General features: G+C 53.2%; 12 protein-coding genes across 12 annotated transcripts; 7 read left to right on the plus strand and 5 right to left on the minus strand.

The window, feature by feature from the left end:
• Positions 1-1251: 1251 nt before the first annotated feature.
• On the plus strand, positions 1252-2427 carry BU26DRAFT_520707 (uncharacterized protein). The gene has a single exon (XM_033829351.1). It carries the CDS (start codon positions 1478-1480, stop codon positions 2375-2377), a length of 900 nt encoding a protein of 299 aa, XP_033682609.1. The 5' UTR covers positions 1252-1477; the 3' UTR covers positions 2378-2427.
• Positions 2428-3445: 1018 nt separating this feature from the next.
• BU26DRAFT_350482 (uncharacterized protein) lies at positions 3446-4095 on the plus strand. Its single transcript, XM_033822457.1, has 2 exons — positions 3446-3958; positions 4066-4095. Exon 1 carries the CDS (start codon positions 3543-3545, stop codon positions 3894-3896), a length of 354 nt encoding a protein of 117 aa, XP_033682610.1. The 5' UTR covers positions 3446-3542; the 3' UTR covers positions 3897-3958; positions 4066-4095.
• A 7-nt stretch (positions 4096-4102) lies between these two features.
• Positions 4103-5099, plus strand: BU26DRAFT_606490 (uncharacterized protein; the record flags this gene model as incomplete). Its single annotated transcript, XM_033835672.1, has 4 exons — positions 4103-4247; positions 4411-4557; positions 4619-4746; positions 4794-5099. 4 exons carry the CDS (start codon positions 4103-4105, stop codon positions 5028-5030), a joined length of 657 nt encoding a protein of 218 aa, XP_033682611.1. The 3' UTR covers positions 5031-5099.
• A 167-nt stretch (positions 5100-5266) lies between these two features.
• On the minus strand, positions 5267-8065 carry BU26DRAFT_350452 (uncharacterized protein). The gene is made up of 3 exons (XM_033822456.1): positions 7901-8065; positions 5594-7847; positions 5267-5544 (listed from the first exon to the last, which is right to left on the minus strand). The coding sequence occupies exons 1-2, from the start codon at positions 7955-7957 to the stop codon at positions 5676-5678; spliced, it is 2229 nt and encodes a 742-aa protein (XP_033682612.1). The 5' UTR covers positions 7958-8065; the 3' UTR covers positions 5267-5544; positions 5594-5675.
• Position 8066: 1 nt separating this feature from the next.
• BU26DRAFT_350451 (phthalate transporter) lies at positions 8067-10148 on the minus strand. The gene is made up of 7 exons (XM_033822455.1): positions 9525-10148; positions 9353-9476; positions 9280-9301; positions 9011-9234; positions 8636-8951; positions 8438-8583; positions 8067-8382 (listed from the first exon to the last, which is right to left on the minus strand). The coding sequence occupies exons 1-7, from the start codon at positions 10036-10038 to the stop codon at positions 8259-8261; spliced, it is 1470 nt and encodes a 489-aa protein (XP_033682613.1). The 5' UTR covers positions 10039-10148; the 3' UTR covers positions 8067-8258.
• A 354-nt stretch (positions 10149-10502) lies between these two features.
• Positions 10503-11509, minus strand: BU26DRAFT_520710 (uncharacterized protein). Its single transcript, XM_033829352.1, has 2 exons — positions 10854-11509; positions 10503-10803 (listed from the first exon to the last, which is right to left on the minus strand). Exons 1-2 carry the CDS (start codon positions 11207-11209, stop codon positions 10707-10709), a joined length of 453 nt encoding a protein of 150 aa, XP_033682614.1. The 5' UTR covers positions 11210-11509; the 3' UTR covers positions 10503-10706.
• A 327-nt stretch (positions 11510-11836) lies between these two features.
• BU26DRAFT_566561 (uncharacterized protein) lies at positions 11837-12642 on the plus strand (the record flags this gene model as incomplete). The annotated part of the gene is made up of 3 exons (XM_033833543.1): positions 11837-12082; positions 12133-12331; positions 12380-12642. The coding sequence occupies 3 exons, from the start codon at positions 11837-11839 to the stop codon at positions 12640-12642; spliced, it is 708 nt and encodes a 235-aa protein (XP_033682615.1).
• A 365-nt stretch (positions 12643-13007) lies between these two features.
• BU26DRAFT_541485 (uncharacterized protein) lies at positions 13008-14228 on the minus strand (the record flags this gene model as incomplete). The annotated part of the gene is made up of 5 exons (XM_033831600.1): positions 13008-13252; positions 13315-13476; positions 13531-13769; positions 13825-13983; positions 14053-14228. 5 exons carry the CDS (start codon positions 14226-14228, stop codon positions 13056-13058), a joined length of 933 nt encoding a protein of 310 aa, XP_033682616.1. The 3' UTR covers positions 13008-13055.
• Positions 14229-14514: 286 nt separating this feature from the next.
• Positions 14515-15171, plus strand: BU26DRAFT_506819 (uncharacterized protein; the record flags this gene model as incomplete). Its single annotated transcript, XM_033826952.1, has 1 exon — positions 14515-15171. The coding sequence occupies one exon, from the start codon at positions 14515-14517 to the stop codon at positions 15169-15171; it is 657 nt and encodes a 218-aa protein (XP_033682617.1).
• Positions 15172-15277: 106 nt separating this feature from the next.
• BU26DRAFT_597593 (FAD/NAD(P)-binding domain-containing protein) lies at positions 15278-18214 on the plus strand. Its single transcript, XM_033835007.1, has 5 exons — positions 15278-15942; positions 16021-16302; positions 16359-16516; positions 16565-17194; positions 17262-18214. Exons 1-5 carry the CDS (start codon positions 15734-15736, stop codon positions 17729-17731), a joined length of 1749 nt encoding a protein of 582 aa, XP_033682618.1. The 5' UTR covers positions 15278-15733; the 3' UTR covers positions 17732-18214.
• Positions 18215-18388: 174 nt separating this feature from the next.
• On the plus strand, positions 18389-19431 carry BU26DRAFT_520713 (alpha/beta-hydrolase). The gene has a single exon (XM_033829353.1). The coding sequence runs from the start codon at positions 18540-18542 to the stop codon at positions 19308-19310; it is 771 nt and encodes a 256-aa protein (XP_033682619.1). The 5' UTR covers positions 18389-18539; the 3' UTR covers positions 19311-19431.
• Positions 19425-19792, minus strand: BU26DRAFT_566566 (uncharacterized protein; the record flags this gene model as incomplete). The annotated part of the gene is made up of 2 exons (XM_033833544.1): positions 19425-19446; positions 19533-19792. The coding sequence occupies 2 exons, from the start codon at positions 19790-19792 to the stop codon at positions 19425-19427; spliced, it is 282 nt and encodes a 93-aa protein (XP_033682620.1).
• Between the last annotated feature and the right edge of the window lie 17 nt (positions 19793-19809).

Below are 19809 nucleotides of genomic sequence, written 5' to 3' on the forward strand. Positions count from 1 at the left end.
ATCAGTCCGTAGGCTCTGTTTCGGTCTCAGAGGCTCACTCGGTGACCAACGCATAATAGGATTGGATAGCCGTTTAAATACAAGGCTAGAAGTGAGCAGGGCGCATAGCATCGCACCCCACTGCTTTTTTTTTCTCAGCTCACAATCCTGCCCCAGACTCTATGTCGCTTTCGGGTTGGTATTTCTGGGTTGCGAAACGCGGCGCCAGTTCTTCATTTGCGTCTGTGGTGTTTCACTTCCCACGGGTTCTCCTAGGTTCCACACAGTCCCCTTTATATTTGCCATTTTCGGGACTTTAAGCAGGCTGTGAGGACAAGGTCATAATGAATGATTTTCGTTGTTTGGGTTCTCATTTCCACGAGATCCTTCTCCCAGGTCCGCTATGGTAGATATGGGGCAACATAGAGGAGAGTACCCCTTTTTAATGCGTAAAGGTACTTTTCTTTCCAGCCTCGATTTTGATCCTGGGGTAGCGAGAGAGTGAACTGGAAGACCGAAGTCATGTTCTGATCGTGCGTCCTGGTGTACGTAGTCTCATGACTATGCGGAGATAGAAGCTGGCCGAAGAGAGGGCGCGATCCCATTAATACTTTTGATATGGTCTTTTGGTGCAGGACCCATATAAAGTACCAGCCTGCTGTTTCAGTGCTCACTACCTCCTCACATCAACCACAGGTAGAACAAATTTCGGTGACAAAAGATAGAGGAAGGAAGGCGCGGAGCCAGACATCTGCTCTTAGGTACTCTTTTTTGGTCCGGAAAGAAGGAACGGAGAGAAACAGAGACAACCCATTTCCGCTTGCCTAAGGGTCTTCCTTGACACGGTTAAAGAATTCTCTTCAAATTTTAAAGAACTCTTCTCCATATGTTGAAGAACGATCCTTCAAATTTTAAAGAGAATCGAAGGGGTGGTGTTTTGTGCACCCTTCATGAAGGAGGTTTCTTCATTTCTTTGAATTTCTCTTCAACGCCGTAAAGGATTGTCTTCAAAATTTCAAGAACTCTTCTTTATATCTTGAAGAACTTTTCTTGAAAATTTGAAGAGAAAATATCAAAGTTTAAAGAAGTTGATTTTTCGCGGCGCGCGCAAATTCGTGAGGAAGCCGCCAAGATTTCTACGGATTTATGCACACGATAGATTCGCTGGTGCGACTAACTAGATTTGGTAATTTTCAAAATTCGAAAATCGCGATCGCAAAATTCCCGGTTGCGAAACGCGAAAACAAAGAACGGAAAATCAAGGCGCGCTGCCACGAAACAGGGCGTGGCTTGTGAAACCACGCAGTATATAAAGCATGGGCAGCTCCCCGGTTTTCAGTCCTCCAGAACCCGTTCCAGGCGTCTCATTTCTCGTCCGCAACCACTTGCGCTGAAGGAATTAGGCACCATTTACTCCTCTCTCTTGTGGTCCCCTCCCTCTTGCGTTTGCCTGCGCCCACAAAGTGACGTAGAGCTACCCAGCCATTCCTCGTCTGCAATGGCTGCACTTGGCGTACCCTCTCCTCGCGAAACTCTACCCTCTTCCTCCTCGGTGGGAGGTCTGCAGGTGACAATCCAGCCAACGACTGGTAGCCTCTCGACAGCAGATCCCCCAAGCCCACCAAAGGTTGTGTCGACCAAGGGCCTCGGTTTCTCAGAGGACCTAGACCCGGACACCCGCAAGGCCCGATTCACGACCTTCTACATCGTCGACGATGATGATTTCGCCTTTTTCGGCACCGTCTTCAAGCCCAAAAAGGACATCACCGTACAGGACATCAACTCTGCCCTAGCGTATATCCCAGGCGAGCGGATCTATCCTCCGATGCCTGCAGACACTACCGTAACCGTTGCTCCGGAACGCATCGGGGAACAGATGGACGAATTCTACACCAAAGGCCCTAGCTTAATAATTTACGATGAGGTTCAAGACTCATACCCTGAATACCTCTCAGATCTTCTCTACCGCGAAGTTCGCATTATGGAGGTCATCGCCAAACACCCCCACCCCAATATTATTGGATATCACGGTGTGCGTGTGCGGCGTGGGCGAATCACTGGCATGGTTCTGAACAGGCACAAGGACACCCTTCTGAACCATCTCCGCGGAGGACGAGCAATCAACAAGGGTGCTTTTATGCAAGCCCTTGCGTCAGCAGTTGCCTATCTGCACTCGATCTGTCTCGCTCACAACGACATCAATCCGGAGAATGTTATGGTGGATGAGCAAGATATGCCAATTCTCATTGACTTTGGTTCTTGCCAGCCCCCTGGGAAGCGTCTACTCACGGCTGGCACTCTAGGATGGGTGTGGGACAATTTTCTCTATTCTGACCAGAAAAACGATCTGTTCGCACTGGGCAAAATTGCGGTGTGGTTGGAGAATCCCACGGTTTAGGGGACGCAGTTCGCGGGGCAGTGAATATCATTCTAAACACAAATTGCTACTGTCTTAATCTACGAATCAGAGTATGTGCATATACGTGAATGTGAGGTGCGCGGTTCTCCGGTGGGACGCTTCAGCCACTTTCTTGGCCAGTCAATGCAGACGCATAAGGTTAGCAGTATGGTGTCATGAATACGTCCACTATTGGTTCCCTTGAGCCTCAACATTTCATTTTCGTCGTATTCGAACACTCCCAGGCTCCGGGAATACAATCATTGTCTGCCTGGCGTAGATAACACACCCCCTCGAGCGGATCGTACACGCCCCCCACCTGTAGGTAAGACTCTTGGCAAGTCCTTCATTTCCGCCTTAAGGGTTCGACTGGTCACGCTATTGCCCCTCCTTTGAGGCGCAATAGGATAAAGCAGACGTGTCGAGCTCTCGATCTAGAACAACATCACAGCCCGAACCTATTTCGAAGCTGTGCCTCAACATTCACAGAGGACCTCATAATATTTCCCCTTCGGAGTAAATACACAAGCGACAGTCAGAGCTCATAATGTTTGTATTTGGTCTCTAGCACACGAAGTGAAATTGCTAAATATGTGGTTTAGGTGTAAACCCCCCGAAACAGTCACGAAATCCAAAACCCTAAAGGACGGCTCGACGAAAACCGTGTACACGGTCGTCTCTTATGACTGTGGGAGCGCTAGTTGCTCTACCTCGTCGGCATACATTCCGCCTTCTGCGAATGAGCAGGTCGAGGTACGTCTTTATTTGTGGGTTAAGAGCCAACAGCCTGATATCATAATTAGACGTAGTGATCATAATCAGTTTGTTACACACTTATTATGCCGATTCTCCTTTAACTTCGGTTCTTGCCAGCCCCCCAGGAAGCGCCTACTTGCCTCTGGCACCGCGGGAAACGATCTGTTCGCACTGGGCAAAGTTGCGGTGCGGTTGGCGAATCCCACATTTAACGGGACCGAGGCATTCCGGCTCATGTGTAGAATAAGCTCGGCTATATAGTTCCCGGCTACATAGGGTTCCCGGCCACCTAGCCAAAACGCGACACCTACGAAAAAGACGCGATATCTATCAACCACTCTCCTCAAACTCCATAACCTAGGTAAGGCCCACTGTCCAATCCGCATCATGGCGGACGACAACCGCCACAATGGCCGACATCATCACCGCGATATCCTTCGCCGCGGGCGCTGCCTCCCTCTGCATCAAAGCGCTTGACAGCCTCAAAAGGTTCGCGCATGGCGTGCGCAGCGCCGAAGACGACCTGCGCGAAGTCCTCACCGGCGTGCGCTGCTCCTACAGACTCCTGGAATTGATCCGCGAGCTGCTCATCGAGCTTAAAGAGAGCAATGTGCGCGAGTTCGACATTGCGGTAACGCTCGACGGGCTGAAGGAAACGCTGACCCTGCTGCTCGCCATGGCGGACGAGGTGTATAGGAATAGCAGTCGGATACGGTTCTGGCGCAGGATGATTTGGTCGCTGGAGAGGTCGAGGGCGCTGTAGTTAGGAAGTAGGTTGCGGCAGCATCAGCTACAGCTGATAAGTGTGTTGCAGACGATTAGTATGTAAGTGCATGGAAATTAAACCGTACCTTCGGTACGGCTGTGTGGTTCTTCTATGCTTCTGATATGGGTTGGGTGGAGAGAGCTAACGGTAACTATCAAATAATTAGAATTTCCAATCTACGTTCTCAAAGCAGTATCGAAAGAATGCTCAAAGAAGCAGCAGACCCCGCGGCGTCTCTGGATTCCTTCTCCAACCTCACACTGGTCAACAGTAAGACGAACGAAACGGATAGTGGGAAATTGATACGCACATGGATCGGCCATGTGCACACGGATGTCGGCCAGCTCAGTAACTCGTACTGCCGCATGCGCAATGAACTCGCCGATGCAGCGTGTTTTTCGGGCAGTGGCCTAAGGTCTTTGAGCTCTTAGAGCATGCGAAGCAGTGTTTTAGCGAAAACTGGGCACACGCAACGAGAATGAGTACGTTACCAACCCTAACATACCCTTAGTTCACTCTGCGAAGAGCCATGCTAATGAGGAACGGTGGGTAGAGCCGCGTGGCATGCCCCTGTCGTACTGGACGCCCATGCATCAAGCAGTGTACATGAGCGCTCCAGTCGACGTAGTAGAACGACTAATCCAGCTAGGCGGTTTCCGTAGGTGCCCGCCTTTCCGTATCAAGGCTGTGCATTCTGACTAACAAACTTCGCAAAACAGGAACCCTCCGCACCCAATGGACCGAGTTTCCCCACCTCAACGTCACGCCCCTCGAACTCGCTCACATGCTCAACGAGACAAAACTCAACGACGTTCTCTGTCCCTACTCCGCAACCCAGTCCCGGCCAGTGCGCTCGCTAATCTTGAAGCGCGGTTTCACAACCTTATTCGCCAGGAGGCTGGGCTCTTGCTGGATACGAGCGGCTTGTATCTTCCGCTGCTGGAGTCGTTCATGGATGGCGATCCGGTTTGGTTCCCGCTAAGATGTGGGGTTGAAGGCGCAGGGTATCTGTTCTGGCTTGATGGAAGGGATCTGGTGGTGCGGTCGAGGGGTTTGGGGGCGTCGGGCGGCGAGAGCGTGTTTGTTGTTACGGAGCGGGAAGTGTTCAGTGTTGAGGGAGGCGATGATTAGAATGGTGTAACGGTGAGCCCGTACAGTCCGCCGAAAATTTCGCTATCCGCAATACGACTTACCGTATCCCCATTCCCGGTCCCAGCATCAAGGGAAAATCCCACCGACAAAAGCGCCAAACACCACAGGACAACACGCAATGACCTGTGCCTAGGCTTCTAAAATTACTAGCTTAGAGACCTTTATTTTTAGAGGTAAACCTCTCTAGAAATAGAGGCGCCTAAGCTAACCTAATATAGTTTATAAGGAAAGTGTAAGATAGACTAGCGAATAGTAAGGTAAGAGAAATTTGCGCACAATTTTAAATTAAGCTTGCCGCAATTTTGGGCAGGCGCGAGCGGAAGCAGCCCGTGTGGCGTGGAAGTGAGAGAGGTGGCGCGTTAAAGTGAAGGTGATGGTAAAAGTTCCTCGAAGCGCCGGAAGATTAGGATGGAAGGCAAGTAAAGAAATGGGCGTGAGTCTCTTTTTTCGCTGCTCGGCGTGTATAGGCAGCCCATTTCGCGGTCGATGTGCCCTGGCAGCGTTAGCATAAGCTATTTCAATTCGTTATGTCTTCCCTGTACCATGGAATCCGCTTCCATAGCTCTAGAAAATGTCCGCCGACTCAGATTTGTGTTTGGCTCCTTCCCACGTACCCACAAATCCTCATCCAAACATCCCAAACAGCATCTCAGGCTGCTCCTCCCCCGCCACCACACTATCCAACCCCGGCCAAAACGCCTCATTCTCCATCAAAAAGTCTTGAAACAAATCTCTATAATCCTGGCCATCGGCCCAGCCCTCCCATCCCTCCATCGCTGCATCGAAGCCTCGTCCCGGCGTCGCGTTTGACGTCGTAGCACCAGCAGTTGTGCTACTTCCACCATTACCGGCTCGCTCATTACTATGTACGTGGTTGGGGTGGGTGGAGGAGCTAAGATCCAAGCCAGCGCGCTCAAACATGCCTCTGATGATCATGATGGGTTTCTTGAGGCCGGAGTTCGCGCCACGCTGCTGCTCTTTTAGTGCGTCGAGGAAGAAGCGGATTACGTCTAGTCGCTTTTTCCCGTCTTCCCAGTGCAGGAGCGGGATCACTGTTGCTGCGGAGAATAGCGCGTATGAGAAGAGATACGGGGCGCGAGTGAGCGTAAACGCTGCGCGGTATGCTTGTGCGAGCGCGTATATACGGAGTGCAGCAGTGATGCAGCGTTCGCGGATGGCGGGCTGTGGGAGGGGTTGGATGGACCTCAAATGACCTTCGGGAAGGAAGGGTCTGTACAGCAGGATATGCAGTGTGTGGTACGTAGTGTGCGGGTAGAAGCGGTGCGGTGGGATAGGCGTATCCTTTTCGGGCGTGTAGTACAGATGAGCAGGGAGAGTTTCTGCCCATTCATCGAGCTGCGCTTGTACGGACTGGACTTGTTCGCGCGCTGCTTCGGCGGAGGGATACTCTAGCCCAGGGCGGTAGAATTTGTCGATTATAACGGAGGTGATGTCGGCGAGCTTGAGCAGGGAGTTCCGGTTCGAGACGTTATAGCGCGGCGCGGTGATGTGGACAGAGGGCGGCTTGAGCATGTCGTAGCGGGGCGACCACATGTCCATTTCGTCGTGGGTGTCGAGGCACTCGCGATCTGGCTCGAAGCCATGGAGTATGGTGAGGGAAGGCGGCCGACCGAAGTAGAGAGAGTTGAAGCGGTCGTTCATGTATGCGCCCCAGAAGACACGGCGCTGTAGTTCTGCTTCCATGGCATTTTGCGAGTACGCGGATTCCTTGGCGAGAAGGCTCGATGTATTGACCTTGGCTGGGTTGATGTCGAAGCCCAGATCTAAGATCATGCGATACGAGATACCGTAGTAGAGCCACGCAAGCGTCTGGTAACCGCGCGTGAGCAGCGAAGACCCCATAACGATCAGCGCGCTTATAGTCGGTATGCTAGAGGATCGCATGAATAATGGTAAAAGTTCCTCGAAACGCCGGAAGAAGCGGTTTCCTAATGTCTGTGCGTCACCAGGTTCGTCCATCAAGTCTTCCCTTCCGCTCTGCAAAGCCCCAGTGTAAAGCATGGCATTCAGGATGAGCTTATTCGCATACGGCCCATTCGTCGCGAGGCTATCCATGACAGCTGGCCGGTACATGCACAGATATGTGTTGTACTGATGATTGAAGTACAGATCGAGAAGGTGTTTGGCAGTGTGCCCATCGACGCCGTCTAGATCCATCTTGCACTGCGAAATAAGCAGAGGCTCCAACTGCTGCTGCCGAGCTGAATGTGCGAACAGCTCGAGCCGCCATTGCTCCAGCTGCTTTCTCTTGTCCTCCTCGGACGTCAAAGGCAATGCGTTCGCGGCGTGAGTACGTGTTGGGCTGCCCGCGGCGTCGGAGATAGAAGTCCGAGAGAGGGAGGCAGGAGATGGTAAGTCCCGAAAGGCGGAAGTTGGTCCGTGAATCGAATAACCGATCTCGCTTCGGACGATTGTATGCATTTCGCTTGCTTCAACAACGTGGCCGCTGTTTCGTCGGATGACGCCCGAGCTCACGGAACCATGTCGAACGCGCTGTGGGCTGGAAGGAGGAGGCATGGTCGAGGTCGGACTAGTGCCTGCATTGCTGTTCTCCCGCAGCATGGGATCTTCGAGTGTTGGTGTCGACCGCGATTGTGCTCCAGGCTGAGCTGCCATAGCCTCGATAGTAGCTTCCAACGCCGCCATCTTGTCTTTCATAAGCTGGACCGTCTGGCGCGAAACTGCGTGATTCTGACGGCGATCCTCTCCGTACTCGCATTGCCGCCGCTGGGCTTGACAGAGCGAACATACGGGACGCAGTCCATTACATTTCACCTATTCATTTGTTAGATTGTTTGTATGTTCGCAGGGCTCGCTGGGATAAGCACCTTGCGAGCGCGACAAGGCTCGCATGCTTTGCACTTGCGGGCAACACGGTGATTCATGGCCGTGGAATGGTCTGAGGCGGACAATGGATCTCAGCCGGAGATTTATGCTGGCACCGGAGATGTAGGAAGTGCATTCTCCGACAAGTGAGTTATGACCCCGCGGGGCCCCGCACGCCACCGAGCGGTCTAATTTAGCGTAGGATGCAGTTTTCCGTTCGAACGGATGCAAGGGTAGAAACTTCGAAACCAGTTTCTATTTTCCGAGAACCGCCCATCCATGATATTCGGCAACAATGTGAGGCTGTGAGAGGTCCGATCAACAAAATCCCCGCTCGTTCGAACTACCACCGGACAGCATCTAGGGAGTGTACCTGAACTCCGGAAGTCCATGGATGATGCGCTTGCCCGCGTCGGCTTGCTTGTTGCACCTCTTGAGGTAGAAAAGCAGACCAGTGCAGATTACCATGACGGCACCAATGCAACTAGAAAACGTGTCAGTAACATCACTAGTCAAGAGACTCGCTTTATCACACTTACACGATGACTGCCACCGTTCCTGGAACGTATTCCGGAGCGTCCTGTGTCCGATACACGAGGCTGCCGGAAATACCACCAATAGCTCCCAGGCCCGTCATGATCGCTGAGCAGAATGCGCGCTGCCACTGCCCTCTGATATTGGTCGCCTGGCGCGCGTCAGCCTTGAATTATACTTTCGACAAAGGAATGTAATCATACCTGATAAGCAATAATCAGAGGAATGTTGGAATTGATAGCCGCAACTGCAAGGAAGACACCAGCGTACCGAACCCATGGGTTAGCCGCAAAGCCGACCATCGGAAGCCCTATCATTGCGATGCAGCAATTAAAGATGAGGACCGGGGCCCTGGTGCGGTATTTATCAGCGTACCATGCGCATCCCATCATGAGGATACCAGCAGCTGCGTATGGGGGAGCAATCAGGCATTGAGAGGCGGCTAGACTGAACTTGAGGGTGTCGCGAAGAATGATTGGGAGATAGAAGATGTAGGCATATGAAGCAGTGCAAGTGCAACTGTCGCAAGCATTAGCCGACCAGATTTTTGAAGTGATTGTACGACTGCAGGAGCTCACAATTGGCTGATGCCGAAAGCCCAAATTTCAGGCCGACGGGCCGCCGCGAAGTAAAGTCTCCACGAGAACTTCTCCGCTTGGTAATCGTCTCGATCAGCAGCGAGGCGGTCAACGACGAATTGGCACTCATCCTGTTTGAGGAAGAGGAACGATGGCTTTCGAATCTCTTGGTCGGGGAATTTGGGAAGGCAATAGTAGCCTATGACTGCGATTATGATTGTGACCTATAGGACGTCAGCCAAGGGTCGCAAAATGTTGATAAAACATACAATTCCTTCCAAAATGAAGATCCTGTCCATGGATATTAGTCATTGTTGTAAAGGAAATCAGGCGGGTGCGTACCATTCCCACCCCTTCACACCACTGAGTCCATCCATCTGCATGAAGGCGTACGCCAGGATACCGGAGAAGGACGAAACAACAGCACCGATGAAGTAGTATATCGAGAAGCGCATTGAGAGCTCATCTACGTCAGTCAGTAATGTTCAATTGAGGAACAACATTGAACACTTACTCCTCTTAAACCAAGTCTGCAGAAGGTAAACGCCACCACCGAAGAAGCCAGCCTCCAATATCCCCAGTATCAATCTCAACCCCACAAGCGTCGTCCAGGTGGTCGCAAAACCAAACCCAATAATGAGAACACCCCAGGCGAATACTACACCTGGGATGACAATCCTTGGTCCGGCGGCTCTGGTAAGCCAGGTCATGGGAGCCTGACAGAGCACGTAGGTGATGAAGAAGCAGGAAGTCATCAAAGCGTAGCGATATCCGACCTTGAGATCCAAATCATCGCGCATACCGGCGATGGCGGCGTTGGCAACATTGCTGCGGTCCATGAGTGCAACGCCTAGCATGAGCCCCAGGATGGGCACGACGCGGTAGTCGACGCGACGGAGGATGCGCTTGATCTCTTCAGGCGTGAAACGAGTCTGCACTTCGACGTCTTCCTTACTCGCGGGCATGTTGTTGGATCGTGCCTCTGCGTCTTCGACAAAGACGGCTTCAGATTTAATGACTTCAGCCATGGCGGGTTCGCGAGATTTTGTAAATCAGTTTGGAAGGGTGCCTCAGGAAGCGGCAGGACGACGAAGTTGGTTTGATAGGATTATTCCCGGCAGTAGCTATATAGAAATGACCGATCCTGACTCGTGGTGTTCTAAAGCGAGCTAGGAGACGCTGACCGGGACGGCGAATGGAACACCGGCGCTATGGCCCTGGGCCGACTCCACTTCGCTGATCCAACCCCATGGATACTGTGTACCCATGGGGTAGTGCAACAATGCTGGACACTTCCCCGCGTCTAGGCAAAGCACTCGATCCGAGGACTGGCGTTTGTCCATGCTGGCTGCTGGTGCAGTGTTGCCATGCGGAGGCGGCTGTTTGGTCTGGTCACTGTACCCATCGACGGCTGCATCCAGGATAGTAGCTGTGGATGACCTGTCGCACAAGGACGAGTACTTCGAGCATGCAATCTACTTTGAGAAACATTCTCCGTCCAGGCCTTGAAAACGGACGGTGGAGAGGAGCGCGAGCGCGCTCTGAGACGGTCTAAGCGAAGTTGAAGAAGTTCATCTAGCTATTTGCGAAGGCCGTATCTTCCGTCATCCAGCTAGCGGGTGCCCTAGGCTAACACGAAGCTGCGGAGTGGTGCATGTGCTATCGTTACCGGGTACCAGCAACCAGGCGCTCATCGTCACGGCGCTTGGTTTGACCCGGGGCTGCGGATATGCCCAATCCCATTCTCCCAAATCGAGACATCTACGTGTTCCGCGGCAGCGCGCGCTTTGATGCTATAGGACCTCTTAGCGTTTCTTCCCAATGCGGAACGCTGCTTTCGTACCTCAGCTCATGGAGACTCTTCTCTGCCTGTTCAAACGCGGCCTTTGAGCTGTACCGCTCAAGTACCGATACTTCAGTATCAACACTGTCCCGTCGCTTGAACGGCATGTACGTCAAGATACCATCTTCGTTGGCACGCTGGGCGAGTGCATTCAACTGAGCCAGAAGCATTTGCGTAGCCTCCATGTTCTTGGTGCTATATATGCGCACGACGATAAGGGTGTCTCGAGCTTCAGCGCTGCAGAACCTGACATCGTGCCCTTCCTTCGTAATATATCCGCTCTCGCAAGCAGGTTCGAGGAAGATGAGGTCGGTGGGTCGTAGGAACAGGTTCTCATCCGCGCCCGCTGAGCGCATTTTCTTGTATTCCGGGCTCGCGCGATGGGTCTGGGTCAGGGCTTGCTCGTTGGCGTAGACTTCGAACCCACAGCAACGAAACCCATCCCGCTGATCCAGAGGACTCTTTCGAAACCAGCAATAGGTTCTGTTCTCCGGTTCGTGGGCGTATGTGACATCTGCGATATCACTTATGAGACCGAGAAACTGAGCAAAGTATCAGGCTGAGGTGCGATTATATCGCTGGAAGGCTGCGTACCTTCTCGAGTTTCTCCTGCGACTCGTGAACTGGTTTTGGAATAAGCGCAAAAACCATGCTGATGGAGTATAAGGTGTGGAGCGCGAGGGTCGACGTTGTAGAACTGCGGAAGGACGGTGGGAGCTGAATGCTAGAAATCCGCGTGACGGCAGGCAGACTGGTACCACAAATGTGCACGTTCGAGTTCACATCCCGCTAACCCGAAGCCCATACTTGTGATTGTAGGATAACGGAGACTTGGAGCGCCGAGTTCGCGGGATCAGCGGTCGGAGTTCTGAACCACCGCAACAGTCGCGGAATTCTCCGAGAGTATGTTTACGGTTGCGCATCCTCGAAATAATGACAGCTCTGTAGTTGACTCCTCTCCTCACTTGGTCGGAACAGTCGATATGTCGCCACGCCTCGACGCTGAATTCCTCGCCTCCCTGGCAGAGACAGGCAAGGCTGCGGGTTCGCGGTTCCCGTGGTATAGAGGGGCAATCATTGGCCTCGGTGCCCTCAATTATCCTGAAGAAATTCCTCCTCTTTACACGCATCTGCTGGAACACTACATTCCAGAGAAGGACAAGAAGCTGGAGACGAGGAAGATCCTCGAGGGCCTTACGAAAGCGTCGGGGATTGTTGGAGCAGCCAAGGTGAGTCGTCTCAAATCTACGAGAACATTGCTCTGATGATGCCATCGTAGACGGGAAATGCAGTTCGTCCGCTGAGTCTCGTCATCCCCGAGCACTTGAAGGACGATACCTGCTATCGGCGGAATGAGACTTTCGAGGAAGCGGCAAAGCGGGGTCGCACCCTCCATACAAAGATCTATTCACGCAACCCGACCTTTGATGACAAGAAGACCCTGAGAGCGGCGCCCGATTACTATTGGATCGTGACCAGTAAACACGACGGCGGAGTGAAGAAAGAGCGCTGGCTGACAGGAGCAGATCTCTTCTATGGTTACATCTTCTCGTTCGATGACATCCTCGACGACCTAGAAACGGGCCATTGCATCATATCGGCTCTGCTGGGCATCGACTGCCAGGAGCAAGTGAGGAACCACATGATTGGCATGCAGCTCAATGGCGTGGAAAGGAAGGAGATCGAAGCGTTTCGGAACGTGGTGTTGAGGCTAGCAGAGAAATTAGGCGTGCAGTTCAAGAGCGAGCCGATTCCAGTGCCAGATGTGCCGGCAGGCGCTAAAATCTAGACTGATAGATGAATGAATGCGCGTTTCCGCACCGTGGTTGATGGAAGCCAATGTGACGGATATGGGTTGAAGGGGACACAGAGAGAGTTCGATGGGATGACGCGACGCGTGTGCGCGACGCGCTAGCGTTATCGATAAGGCACCTCTTCAAGCAGACAGCGTCCCAAGTACTCTCACGTTGTGGAATTCTCCGGATAGAACGACGTGCGCAACAGCTACCCTGGAGGCCTTCGCGGGTGCGTGCAATAGACGAGCCAATCTTACTTACATGTACGGCGAGCCCTTCGGTACAGAGAATTCCCTGCCGCAAGAGACTTGGGCAGCTCCTCCGGTATGATGAACCATGTATTGTATCCCCATTCATTAAAGGATCGCTTGCACCACCAGTGGTATTCGTATCTCCGCCCTATGTCCTAGAAGAACGCTATGATATTTGGTGGACTCGCCACCACTCCCCTATAATTTAACGGCGCGCTTGAAAGGAAAAAAGTCCAACGACCCAACCGCTTGCAGATCTTAGACAGGCCCTCAAGATCGAACAGCTCGCCAATCGGAGTGCCCCAGCCAGATAATAACACGGGATGGCACAAGAAGTCTGGCTCGACGGGTGCTTGAAAGAAACACGTCAGTTGGGCTGCCCTTGCTCGCCAGGCTCCGGATCTGGTCACTTACGGAAAACTTCAAAGGCAGGGTTATCTGCTGCGACTGCTGCAAACTGCTGCTCCCAGAGCCACTTCAGCGTATCCTTGGACTGTGCCAGCCCAGGCCAACTGTGTCCGGACTTGTACTCTTCGCGAGCTCTAGCCTCAAGCTTGGAATAGCCTTGGACGAATCCTGGCCATGGTCAGCGCCTCCTCAAGTCTCTCTAGGGTGAAACCCTTCGCCTACCTGTACGGAGGAAAAGAATGTCACCAGCGCGTATCTGGACACTCTTCTCTTCCAAGATCGTCTTCACGTGGTCGAGACTGATCGGATGCCTTTGGGTCGTATCGTACTGGATTCCCTTCTCCTGCGCCCAGCTGAAATAGTCGACTAGGACGCCGCGACCTGCAATACCTCGCTCAGCCCAAGCATCTATTCCGTTGATAGTAGTGTCGTTCGCGCTGTGGATGTCGGCCTGCGTCACTCTGTAACCAGCACGTTAGCACCTTAACGTCTCTCCTCCCGAAGACGGGACTTTACCCGTTGTAGAATTTCTTTTCCTGTTGGTACCCAAAATGTCTGAACGAATCCCATTGCGCGCTCCCCTGTGTATTGAAGGTGATGACGTCGTCATTCACGATTCTCGGGGCTTTGTTCACCATTTTCTTTTCGAAACCGGCACGCCCGAGTAACGCCGGGCTGATGAAGTCAAGCGGGAGGCGACGACGCGTTAACTAGGCCTGCACTTGACTAAACGAGGATGCTCACTTCAATCCGACACGCTGGCCAGTCTGTATCTCTTTCGCGGCCTTGAGAACATTCTCATCGGTCAGGTAGTTCAAAGCGCCCAGTTGCGAGTTTTCCCAAAGACCCCACGCAGAGAACGGCGGGTCACCTTCGCGCAGTGGCAAGTCTTCGAAGCGAGGTACTGGTTGAGTGGTCATGGTGGTACTGCGCAGACTAACAGCAGGGCTTGGGTTTGTCTTCTAGCTGTACTACTTTATGTTATGGACTGTCGATCATCGGAAGTGGAGTCGGAATGGCATCCTCATCGCGCGCGGAGAACGAAGACCGCCAAATGCGGGGGAAGCGGAGTTTGAGCGAAAGGAAAGAAGACAACTCGCGATACAAATTCGGCAGAGCACTCCAACAAGACGCAACAGAAGCCCTCGAGCTCATCTCCAAGCGCAGCTCATTCTCCCCTTCAATCACTGTTGCAATTATCCCACCATGGCCCCAGGCTGCATCGTCGTCTATCTCGACGCCAAGGACTCCTCTGGCTTCAAGAGCCTCGAGAAATGGCTGGCTACCGTACGCACCGCCATCCCCGGTGTACAAGTCACAATGAAGCTTGAAGCGACCGATACAGTGGACGAATCAGAGCGCCCTTACCGCCTGGAATATCTCCTTCAAGTCGCCGACATCGACAACATCCAGGACAGCACCATCGAATCTCTCCGCGCATCCGCGAAAGACCTCCTCACCCGCTCAGACTGGAACCTCTTCCGCAGCATTTCCTTCGACAAGAAGCCCGACTTCGATGCTTCCGTCACACCGCCCCTCAACATGCAGCTCGTGCAAGTGGGCATGGCGCCTCGCAACGATCCAGACAACATCGCTGACTACCACAACTGGTACAAGACTGAGCACATGCCATTCCTAGCCCAAGTCCCGGGCTGGCAGGTGGGGAACAGGTACGAGTTCGTGCGAGCGGTGGGCGATAAAGCGGAGATTGTAAGGCCGTTCTTAGCGGCTCATTTGTATGATGAGGTTAATGGGCTGGGAGGGCCCGAGTGGAGGAAGAGTGTGGATTCGCAGTATACGAAGAGGGTGCAGAAGAACTGTGTGGAGCCGAATCATCGGAGGACGTGGAAGGTTGTTGGTTGAGGGTTCCGACGACGTAGCCGTTCAGTCGTTCATGTCAATGTCATTCTCTCTCCTGCTTCTGTTCTCCGTATGTCTCGGACTTGTGCATCATTGGTTCCATAATCAAGGGTTGCTTGCAAACCCCGCACTCTGCCCGCTTTCATGAGTCGCTCGAGTTAAGATGGCAGGGTGTTTTCGCTGTCGTTTCCTCGGCTTCCACTTAGCGCCGGAGGTCACATCTCCGGCTCGGATATCCCCCTCAACGACCTCACTACCAACGGATATTCCTTCTCCATACGTCCCGAAGAGTCTCGAATGCAGCTGCTGGTGCCCGCACTCCGTCCCATGAGAAGTTGGAGGAAACTCCCGAGCACGTCGCATCTGATCGGCGCCGGATCGTACGACCGGATGCGAAGTCCGTACGGAAAGCTCTCGAAGTAGGTGTCGACATCGCCACTATGAATGGGTATACAGTATTTGAGCATGAACTTGAAATGCTCGATCCAAATCTTAACCCCCGAAATACCACTCCCGCCCATCACTTTCTCCAACTTAAACCACGCCCTCGTGAACAGTAGCAACAATGGGTTCCATGCCGCTCGACCCCTCACCCTTCCGACTGCAAAACACGCCGATGGGTGCCCATCGCCCAATCCGCGTAGTATGCATCGGGGCTGGTTACTCCGGTCTAATGATGGCCATCATCCAAGAGCAGAAAATGAAAAGCCATAACGTCGACTTCCAGATCTACGAGAAGAACCACGACCTCGGCGGGACGTGGCTGGTGAACAGGTAAGCTCTTCTCTCCAGTTCAATCCCTTTATTCATTTGATATCGTGGGAGGCGGTAATGCTGAAGATAAATGGTTAGATATCCGGGCTGCCAATGCGATATCCCAGCGCACAACTACGCGTATAGTTTTGCGCCGAATCCTAAATGGCCCAATTACTACGCGACCTCGCAGCAGATACAGGAGTATATGAAGGATGTCGCGGCGCAGTATAGCTGTGAGAAGTATATCAGCTATAAGCATACCGTGCGGAGCGCGGTGTGGCAAGAGGAGGCTGGGAAGTGGCGTCTCACGGTCGAAGCTGATGGAAGGAGCTTCGTCGACGTGTGCGATATTCTGATCAACGCTGGCGGGGTCCTAAGGTACGTTTATGAACGAAGTACCTTGAGGGAAGACACTGACGCTGACGTGATGATAGTAACTGGGAGTGGCCCTCCATACCCGGCATCGAGACCTTCTGCGGAAAACTCCTACACTCAGCGGATTGGGACACTTCGTACGATTGGAGTGGAAAAAGAGTAGCAGTCATCGGCATCGGCTCCTCCGGAATCCAGATCCTCCCCAACGTTGCCAAAGGTGCGGTCCCCCTTCCTTTCTCCTTTTAGGAATACTAAACATGCGTAGATGCCGCACACGTAGACTTCTTCGCCCGCTCCCCGACTTGGATAACCCCCGGCACTGGCATCCTCTCGCCCAAACCCGACGATCATTCCGGTCCCAAAATGGACTCTTCTTTCAACTACGCGCCCGAAGAACTAGATCGCTTCGCGAGCGAGCCAGACTACCTCCTCGCCCACCGCCGCGACCTCAGCGATAAACGCATCGAGGAGTTCAAAGCGCACAAAACCGACTCCACCTCCCACTCCCGCGTCAACGCCCTCTTCCGGGAATCCATGCTCTCCCGGCTCGGCGACTCCCCGAAGGCACTGGAAATCGCGAAGTGGCTAGTGCCGAATTTCCCAGTGGGGTGTAGACGGCTTACGCCCGGGCCGGGCTTTCTGGAGGCGCTGATGCGGGAGAATGTGGACAGTCATTGGGATGGTATTGAGACGATTAGCGAACGCGGGATACAGAAGAAAGACGGGACGCTGGCGGAGCTAGATGCTATTTTCTGCGCGACGGGGTTCAATACTACATTCAAACCGCAGTTCCAGCTTATCGGACGCAAGGGTGTTGACATGGCCGAGAAGTGGGAGAGGGAGGATCCGAAGGCGTATTTCAGCATTGCGGTGCCTGATTTCCCGAACTACTTTTGTGAGTGCATTCACAAGCTTTTGGGCATTAAAATGAGGTGCTGTACTAACGTCGAGGGAAATTGTAGGTTTCATCGGCCCCAACAGCCCCATCTCCAACGGCTCTCTCGTCCAAGCCATCCAAATGACCGGAATCTACATCTACAAATGTATCACCAAACTGCAAACGCAATGCATAAAATCCCTCGAAGTTACCTCCTCCGCGCTCGCAGACTACGACGCCTACACCCAAGCCTGGCTTTCCAAGACTGTCTGGGTAGCACCATGTCGCAGCTGGTACAAGCGCGGGACCGTTGATGGGCGCGTCGTCGCCGTTTATGCAGGAAGTTGCTACCATTTTATCGAAGCGCTGAGGGAGCCGCGCTGGGAGGACTACAAGTTGGAGTGGTTTAAGGGCGAGGGCCGGAATCGGTTTAGTTGGTTGGGGAACGGATTGACGGTTAGGGAGGCAGAAGGGAAGAAGAGCGTGGGAGATACGCAGACGTTGGATTTTGAGGGGTATTGGAACTTGATGGTTCTGCCGGAGATTTACTACTGACAGATTCGTAGCGGTTGCCATGATTTCTCATGTGGGAGCTGGCAGCAAAGAGGTAGAGAAGGCTCCCCGTGGAACTCCCTCGTCAATGTGAAGTAGAAGCCCCAATTCGCCTTGGATTCCTTACAAGGAGAATCTTTGCTGTTGTCGGGTCGGCTCATTTTCTTGTCTTGGCGGAGGTGTTAGAGAAGAAGTAAGTGACCAAAGTATCGGGTTTGCCCCGCACGGCTATCTCTGTTTGCAGCAACCTTCTACGTCCATCGGGTAAAAATGCGCCGTCCTCGAATCGGGTCGTGTCGCGCAGTGAAGCGACCCGAAGGAATCCGCCAGGATGGGTCCTACGATACTCTTAGAGGAGTATTCATCTCGCCCATGAAATCGAGCCAGCACCCGACGGAAGTCAGCATGTAATCGTTTTGCACCGTTTTGAGTGGTATGCAACGTTATCAGTTGGCTGCGGCGTGGTTAATCGTTTATTCCAGAGACCGGTGGGAACTCCACCTCGAATCGTGACAGTCGGACGAGAGGTAGTGGCGTATAGGCATATTTATGGGCGTGCAATCTATGCCGTGTAACAATGGAGTTTGAGGTAGATCCTAGAGGGCGGGATTCCGTTTTCCGACGTCAGATAGTGGGGTGAGCTCATGCGGGGACGACATACCCAACACCAACGACGTAAGCGCAAGGCTACGAGTGTCGAACATTCAAGCTTCAGAAAAGGCGCAGCCGCTCTGCATTTGAGTCCATCCAGCGATATCACCCCTTCTCAGCAGGATCATTCACACGTACCTAGGTACGCATCAATCGCCAAATGCCCCCCTCGAAACCGGTCCTTGTCTTCACTCCTGGCGGCTGGCACACGCCTTCCTCTTTCAAGCCCACAACCTCTCTCCTAGAAAAGGCCGGATACACCACCGTTGGCGTTGCGCTCCCAACAATCGGCCCCGAGCTCAGGGATCTCACCCCTCAGCAAGGCTGGGAAGACGACGTCGCAGCAATCCGCGACGAACTGTTGAAGCACGTTGAGGCCGGCTCCGATGTCGTTCTAATATCGCACTCGTACAGCGGCACCGTCGGCTCAGAAGCGTGTCGTGAGCTCGGAAAGGCGTATCGCGAAGCCCAAGGCCTGCCAGGCGGCGTAACCAAGCTCGTCTATCTCGCAGCACTCCTGATGGATGTCGGCCACTACGTGTGGGAAGCCTCAGGCGGGAAGCCCATAAACGAGGAAACTACCGTCGTTCGTGGCGACCTCAGCTACGTCGACAAGGTCGCCGCGGTTCCTTGGTTCTACAACGAATGTAGTCCAGAAGACCAGGCGAAACTCGCTCACGGTCTGCAGAGCCAGGCGTGGAAGGCGTTCATGTCGAAGGTGGAGCATGCAGCCTGGCGCGAGATCCCGGGCGTGTATTTGATGACTGAGAAGGATCAGGCGATTCCAATGGCGTGGCAGGAAGCCATGTTGGCCGAAGCGAAGGGACATAAGTTTGAGATTGAGAGGTGCGATGGAGATCATTCGCCGTTTGTTAGTCGGCCTGAAGCGACAGCGAGAGTGATTCGGAAGGCAGCTGGGGAGGTGATGTAGTACATCTTCACCCTGGTGGCCGTACGTTGTTGCTTCTTGCTATGATTGGAATCCTTTTCATCAGTGCTACTGTTAGTGATATTATCGCATAAAAATAATGACAACGCTTACTCTTTACGAGGCTCGGACTGGCGCCCTACTCATAGATGAGCAGCTTGTACGGTTCGGCCACGACGTCCAGCTCTTTGCTCGAGCCAAGCCACCGCGTCTAGACATGCCTACCAGGTTTCTTCGTCCGCGAAGGAGACATGCTGCGCGTTTAAATCGATTTCCCACGTGCTGCGAACACTCTTGTCGAGGACTGTTCTCCCGCTGTGCTCAAAGGGCGCCAGCAGGCTCTTGTTGACGAGGATTTCGCGGTGTCGGTAGCGGTAGTTTAATCTGTCCAATGCCTTCGACGTTGAGACCAAGTTCGTTCGATCCGAGGCCGCTGGGAAGGAGACCTGTTGCTGCGAAAGTACCAGTGCTGTTGAGGTCACCATAGTGGCTAGCTGAGCCG

Source organism: Trematosphaeria pertusa, assembly GCF_010094035.1.
Source record: "Trematosphaeria pertusa strain CBS 122368 unplaced genomic scaffold BU26scaffold_9, whole genome shotgun sequence".
Lineage (NCBI taxonomy): Eukaryota > Fungi > Ascomycota > Dothideomycetes > Pleosporales > Trematosphaeriaceae > Trematosphaeria > Trematosphaeria pertusa.